Source organism: Eurosta solidaginis, chromosome 3 (genome assembly GCF_040869045.1).
Source record: "Eurosta solidaginis isolate ZX-2024a chromosome 3, ASM4086904v1, whole genome shotgun sequence".
NCBI classification, from domain to species: Eukaryota; Metazoa; Arthropoda; class Insecta; order Diptera; family Tephritidae; genus Eurosta; species Eurosta solidaginis.
The window spans coordinates 239,588,623-239,596,402 of NC_090321.1; the positions used below are offsets into that span (position 1 = coordinate 239,588,623).

The following is a 7,780-nucleotide window of genomic DNA, read 5'->3' on the forward strand; positions in this document are numbered from 1 at the left end:
CAAGGATGGAGATATTCAAAAAATCGTAGTTGTGGTCTGATTTGGCTCATATTTGGAACACATAATACATACAAGAATAGAAAGCGACCAATGAAAAAAAATCGCCGCTAGGTGGTGCAAAGATCGAGATATTAAAAATACTCGTATTTGTGGTCCGATTTGGCTCATATTTGGAACAAATATTACATACAGTCCCGGATATAGGATTGAAAAGAAAAAATATACAACTCAAATAATAAAAGAAGGCTGACCACGCCTACATGCTTCTTTTTTAAGGCCCGGTTTTTCAGTACAAGTTCAACTCAGTTTGTCGGTTAAACTACGCTTAAACTTATTGTGCAGTTTTTCAGTCTCTTTAACTGAAGTTTACGCCGAGCTTAAGCGGCCGATCTGGCAGGGTTAAACTCTAGTTAACCTATCGGTGATTTGCGTTCGTTCGAAATGGCGTCGAATATACCCAATAAGCATTTGGGCTGGAGCACCATTAGAGCTCATGTTCATAACTAGGCATACTTCTAAAGTCTCAAGAGTTGTTTTGAAATAGTGGCTCAACTGGAGAATCATAACGTACTCAGCAAACGAGGGAATTTTTTATAAAGCAAAAAATACTATTACTTAAGTTGAAAAAATTTAATTTCCAACTTGTTGTTCTCCACCTCAACTCGATATATACAGACCAATTCTAAATATTCTCGCGGAATTTTGTTCTCGCGGATTTTTTTATTCCCGCGGAAAAATTCCTCCAATTCTGTTCTCCTAGGGAGAACAATAATTGGGGAATAGGAATTTCGAATTTTCGAAGTCAGCTGTTTTGTCAATTGAAATTTCGTTGCACATTTCTTATTTTGTTTAAAAAATTGAAAAGTTTAATTATTGTTGCAAATTTGTTGGAAATTAAGAAATAAAATATAAACATTGCACAGTATTTATTGCATTTCATGTGGTATTCACTGAAATGAGTAATGAATTGGTGCCACAGCAACATCAACAGCGGAACATAAGAAGAAGACGGCCGCATAACACAAATCTGCCGGAGTTGCCTGCTTTCATTCAGCAAAGCAATTTTCTGGCGGCCAAGTTGAGTTGAATTCGTCCTTCATCATATGCCAAAATCTATTTAAGCCTTATTAAAAAATCCTTGCGCAATTTCTGGATGGCTGCATCAAATTTGTATACCAAGAGCTCTACCGTTGCTTATGATATACTTTTCAACTTAAAATAAAGAATATTGTGGTTGTAGTTGTTGTTGTATTAGAAGTGAGAATATTGTGGTAGAATATAAATACATCTTTGAGCACAAATATGTACAAATAAGTGTTCTTTCTTAAAATAACCAATTTCCTTTAACTATTTTGATGCATTCCCTTTAATTTAACAAGTGAAAAAACTCCTTTGAAATGGCAGAGAAATCTCCCTCACATTCATAATACCTACTTTTCTCCCATAACCGGTTTCCGCTTTTTCGAACATTGTTCAGAATAGGAGGAAAGGGAGAAGTGAAAAAACTCACAAGGAATTTTAGTTAGAATACGAGGAATGGGAGAAGGGAGAAAACTCGCACGGAATTTTCGTTTAGAATTGGGCTGATAGTGTAGGATATCAACTGGAGAAATGTGTTGAATATTCATTTGAGAACTGTATATTTCTCAAAATCTCTCAGGTTGGAAATAGTTTGATAATGATAATAACGTTGGAGATCAACTCGATAACTATAAATTTTATAAAATTTGTCAAGGGCTGCATAGTAATTGGAGAATAATGTTGGATATCAACTCGAGAACTATATGGTTTTAGAATAATAAAATAATAATATTGGATATAACCTCCGGAACTAGATATATTGTGACGAATATTAGCAACACTAAGGGATACTATCATCTCTAAGCCGATACTAAGCAGTCATTATGTCTACACATATCTACGTACACGAAGCGGATAGAAACGCACAAACACATGCATATATCTTATCTGAGATGCTCACAAAAGTAGGCAATCATATGTGCAAGTATCACATATACACGCGTATATGAGAAGCTATAAACGTGCATCTGTTATAGCTGGTAATTTTATAGCTGGTAACTAAGTAGTAAACTCTAGAAACGCCTAGAAGTATGAGAACGAGGAAATCGAAGAGTATAAAAGAGCGCAAGCTGAGCAATCAGTAATCAGTTTGATTTAAGCAAGCTGTTGTTTGCATTATTGAATGTTAGAGTTATTTATTCAACAGTTTAGCGATACGAACGTTAGTAGAAGGTTGCAAATAAGAGGAATACCACTAAAATTCGTTACAATATATGTATTTCGGTGGAAAAATATTTTTTGCATGTTTGTTGGGTAAGCAAAATCCAGTTGTTGCCGTATCTACAAATTATCTAGCTAATAAAAAACCCAATGTTGCCGTACAAAAAGCGTACCCCAAAGGCGGTCTTAAACTGTGACTGAAAAACAGCTCAATAGTTTAACTGGAGCTTGAATTTGACTATGTAGAGTTTAAGCAAACTTAGTTTAATCTTAGCTTAACCAACTACTGAAAACCGGGCCTAATTCTTTAGACATATTAAATTAAAATAATATTTTACAACGCGCCTATCTATGTTTGGGAGAGTATCTTCGAAAAAGGGGCACTTACTTTTGTGCTTATGGCCCAATCTCTTCAGAAAAAAAAAAATTTGGTTTGGTCCGATACCTAGCCGAATGTTTTACGGTGGTTGATTCATATTATGCATTATAAGCTTAAGATAACAACTGAACAATGAGAACACAGCCATTATTTTTATAAACATTTTCTAAGAAAGTTTTCGTATTTATATTTCGAATTTAATATTTTCCCCATTTTAATTTTAAAACATTTCGTTTTAATTCTTTTCGTGGCATTTCTTACAGCCATGCACTCAGTAAAGAATTTTCAGTAAAAGGTTTAAAAATCTGCATTGATTTTTTCGAAAAAATGGGTCATGAAGTTAAAGCAGTCGTGCCACAATTTCGTATGCATAAATGTAGCGATTCGGCAACTATGTTTGAACTGCATAAAGCTGGTAAAATAGTGGTTACACCTTGTAAAAATTTACCGGGAAAATTTTCCAGTTGCTACGATGATCGGTAAGTGAAATAAATATAGCTAAATTATTAGTATCTCTGTCCGTAATTTAATAATATTTCATAATTTTTTTGTAAACTTTTTTCTAATACAGTTTTATCTTACAATTGGCTTCCGAAATGGACGCGGCAATTGTGTCAAATGATAACTATCGAGACCTGATGAATGAAAATGCTGCTTTCAAGAAATTGATTGAGAATCGCGTTTTGTGTTTTACCTGGTGTAATGATGTATTTATGATTGCGAAAGATCCATACGGCCGATGGGGTCCAACGTTACAAACTATTTTAAATCGAATATAACCCTCAATGTAATCTTTACATTGTGCCTTGTTTTCAAATTGTTTATTAATTTTCAAATGGGCATTGTTATTTCTTTTTGTATATCTTATTCCTTGGTTGTGCCAATTTGGTTGTATCGAGCGCTTATTGCCGAAAAGCCTTAAATTACAAAACTTTTAATTTTTCACTCTTCATAAGAAACTTTTAAGCTTTATGCTGAATTAAGTGCAATTTCGCTATCTATTCTCAATTTCCTTTCAGGTGAATTTGAGTGATTGGATGCCGGCAATTTGCAGCCCAAAATTTTTGCCCAGGATTTTACACCCGCGGAAAACATCCTCAAAATCTCTTGTACTAGGAAAAGCAATAATTGTGGAATAGAAATTTCGAGTTGTTGAAATTTTCTTTGCTTTAAATTGAAGGAAAAAGTATAAACGTTTAAGATGTTCTGGACGAAATTAATAATGAATTAGATATGCAGCAACATCAACAGAACAGTATAAGGCCGGGTTTTTCAGTACAAGTTCAACGCTGTTTCTCAGTAAAACTACGCTTAAACTTATTCTGCAGTTTTTCAGTCTATTTTAACTGAAGTTTAAGCTGAGCTTGAGCGCCCGATCTGAGTTTAAACTCTAGTCAACCTTTCAGTTATTTGCGTTTGTTGGCAATGACATCGAATATACCCAACACGCATTTGGGCTTAAGTACCAGTACAACTCATGTTGATAACAAGGCAAAAGTTGTTTCGAAACAGGATTCAACTTCAGAATCATAACATTCTGAGCAAAACAAGACATTTTTTATAAAGCAAAAAATGCTATTACTTAAATTAAAACAAATATAGTTCCCAACTTTTATTTATGTGTGGTTCTCTCACTGGACTCAAATGTTAGATTACAATGCTACAGTATTTTCAAGAAAATAAAATATGTATAACTTATTTTGAATTAATAACGCTTCTTTGCTGCTATCATACAGGTGTTTATTTCTCACAATAAACAGCTGTTGGCTTTGGTGGTACCACCACGGGGAAGATTTTTTTTCAACCCACCTCAACTCGATATCCAAAGTATGATATAAACTGGGGAAATGTATTGGATATGCATTTGAAAGCTGTGCATTTCACAAAATCTCTCAAAGGTCGGAAAATAATTTAAGAATGACGTTCGAGGTCAACTCGAGAACTATACATTTGCAAAATGTCTCAAACGTTGGATAGTGATTGGGAGAATGAAGTTGGACAACAACTTGATAACTATCTGGTTTAAGAAGAATTACAGCATGATGTTGGATATCAGCTCTGGAACTAGGTATATATTTTTTCGAAGGCTGGAGAAACTTTTTCCATGTTTGTTGGGTAAACAAAATCCAACTCTTGCCGTATCTACAAATTATCTAGATAACAAAACAAAAACAGTGTTGCCGTACAAAAAGTCTACCCCCACACTCGGCATTAAACTGTGACTGAAAAACTTCTCAGTAGTTTAACTGGAGTTTAATAGAGTTGAAGCAAACTTGGTTTAAACTTCACTTAACCAACGCCTGAAAAATCGGGCCTAAGATGGCTGTCCGATAGTCAAGCAGCTATACATTTTGCTGGTGGCCCAGCTGAGTTCAGCTCTTCTTGAGCTTTGAGTCATCTATTTATGTTTTCTTTACCTACTTAAAAAAATTAGCAGCGAAAATACTGTTCCTCTCACATTCATAGTACCTACTTTTCTTCCTGAAGCAGTTTTCTCTTTTTCGAACATTGATCAGAATAAGTAGAAAAGGAGATGTGAAAAAATTCCTACGGATATTTTGTTCAGAATAGGAAGAGGAATGGGAGAGTGGAAAAATTCGGAGTTTTTGTTTAGAATTGGGATGTTTTGTTGGAAAACTTAAATTATCACAACGCAAATTTAAGAAGCGCTGTCCAACACTACTTGAAATTATATCTCGCGAAATTTTTTATATTAATGAGCGCTGAGATTGAGATGCTTAGAAATCTTTGACTATTCATAGAATAAGGTCCGGTTTTTCATTACAAGTTCAACTCAGTTTGTCAGTTAAACTACGCTTAACCTTATTCTGCAGTTTTTCAGTCTACTCTAACTGATGTTTAAGCTGATCTTAAGCGGCCGATTTGGCTGGGTTAAACTCTAGTTAATTGCGTTTATTCGAAATGGCGTCGAATATACCCAACACGCATTTGGGCTTGAGTGCCATTAGATCTCATGTTGATAACTAGGCATACTTCTAAAATCTCAAGAGTTGTTTCGAAACAGTGGCTCAGCTCGAGAACCATGGCGTACTCAGCTAAAGAGGGAATTTTTTATAAATACCACATATACATATATGTATTTTTGATTAATTACGCTTCATTACTGGTATTAAACAAGTGTCTATTTCTCACAATAAACAGCTGTTGGTTTTGGTGGTACCTGTTTGGGGATTTTGTTTTTAACTCCACCACAACTCGATATCCAATGTAGGATATCAACTGGAGAAATGTGTTGAATATTCATTTGAGAACTGTATATTTCTCAAAATCTCTCAAAGGTCGGAAAATAATTTAAGAATGTCTTAAGGAAGGTTTCGACGATGGAGATTCGAGAACTATACATTTTACAAAATATCTCAAAATTTGGATAGTTATTGGACAATGAAATTTAATATCAACTAAGGAACTATCTGATTTAAGAATAATTAAATAATTATGTTGGATATCACCTCCGGAACTAGATATATTTCGCTGCAGAAATTTTGTTTTTTTCATGTTTGTTGGGTTAACAAAATCCAGCTGTTGCGTATCTACAAATTATCTGGATAATGAAAAACCAATGTTGCCGCACAAAAAATTGTTCCCCAAAGGCGGCCTTAAACTGTGACTGAGAAACTGCTCCGTAAATTAACTGGAGTTTAAATTTGACTAGAGTTTCAGCAAACTTAGTTTAAGCTTAGCTTAACCAACTACTGAAAAATCGGGCCTAAATATATAATAATTTGATTACTATAATATCCATGAAAAATTTAATATATGTTACTAAAAGTTATATCTAAAATCTAACAAAAATGAATCGGAAAATAATTTATAGAAGCGTGGTCGTATAAACTTTATTGTTGAAGCTCTTTTGGTAATTAGAGCGCTCGGTAATTATAGTTTTGTTAGATGGGTATATTCGTACTTACTTTTTTTTATTTAACTATACTGAAGGAAAAATCTTTTAAGTAATTTTTTATTTAATTCATTTATTTCTTATACATTTTATTAACCCACATAAAATTGTAAAAATACTGAAATCGGGCTAAAAGTAAAATTATATAACTGAACTGTTTGCATGAACCCCTTAAATTTATAATAAACGTCTTCTGTTCGAGTTCGGGGTTGTTAAATAATACGTATGCAGCTCAACGACCAATTTATTTGACAGTTGAGAAGAATTACGGTTTATATTGGTTGCCGGTACTGCACGGACAAGAATTTATATCAGGTCTAGAACTGAAGATATTCGGCGATATATTTATTATTACAACAAGAACATTTTTTATAGCCTAAATCTCGAATGTCTCCAAAGCGACTTCCAATAAAATTTGCTAGTCGGTTACAACAGAAAAACATCAATTCGTTTAAGCAGTACAAGCTTCTTACCTTTATTAATTCTAAGTATATTTTTAAATTTTACTTATATTTTGGTAAACATTTAAAAATTTCAATGAATATAATATAAATTTACATATGTATATATTTTTAAGTAGTCATACTGTTGCTGTTAAATTAGTTTTGTATACGTAACAAATTTGTAAGTAAATATATAGAAAAAAAATCATATGCCAGTATACATATGAATTTATGTGTGTTTGTGTTCATTCATAGATATTTATAGGTAGTTGAAAATTTGGCTCCAGCCATTGCCTTTCACTAAGACCTAGCAAAGGGCTGAATATGTTTTCGGTATATTACTGCTGTATATGCTTTTCTATCACTGGGCTGGTATTGGTAACCGAGTCCCTCATTGCTGCGAAATCCCCAGCCGATACAGTGGTACTCAAGTCTACTTCGGAGATACACGTTTCAATTGTAGTTGTGGAAGCGGCCATTGTCATACCATCCATAGCGTTCTCCTCTATATCGCGTAATTTTTGTTTGGCATCAATATAATTTCTCATAGCTGTTTCATATGTTGGCGGACCATCTGTACTTGGCATTGCCGTTTCTGTGCTGGCTGGGTAGCCTGGTGGTGTTGATCCGGATCCATTATTACTAGCGTTGCCTTGACTGATGGCGTGAGCGCGTTGACGGGCTGCGCAGAAAGGTAAACATAAAATAAATATTTATATTCACTAATAATTTTGAAGAAAAATTGTGAAAAAGTTACCTTATTGAAATTAAATAACGATTAAATCTAAAAATTAATTTACA

The 7,780-nt window shown here is 33.8% G+C and overlaps 2 protein-coding genes across 5 annotated transcripts in view; one reads left to right on the top strand and one right to left on the bottom strand.

Annotated features, from left to right (window-relative positions):
* Positions 1–7,199, top strand: part of LOC137245267 (NEDD4-binding protein 1-like) — a 37,568-nt gene extending 30,369 nt beyond the window's left edge. For both annotated transcript variants that reach the window (XM_067775634.1, XM_067775635.1), the window contains exons 5-6: positions 2,884–3,099; positions 3,192–7,199. In XM_067775634.1, coding sequence (XP_067631735.1) covers positions 2,884–3,099; positions 3,192–3,399 — 424 coding nt within the window. In that variant the 3' untranslated portion in view covers positions 3,400–7,199. The remainder of the gene's footprint in view (positions 1–2,883; positions 3,100–3,191) is intronic.
* The window catches only part of LOC137245271 (uncharacterized), a 42,703-nt gene continuing 41,905 nt past the window's right edge, over positions 6,983–7,780 (bottom strand). For all 3 annotated transcript variants that reach the window (XM_067775643.1, XM_067775642.1, XM_067775641.1), the window contains one exon: positions 6,983–7,661. In XM_067775643.1, coding sequence (XP_067631744.1) covers positions 7,318–7,661 — 344 coding nt within the window. In that variant the 3' untranslated portion in view covers positions 6,983–7,317. The remainder of the gene's footprint in view (positions 7,662–7,780) is intronic.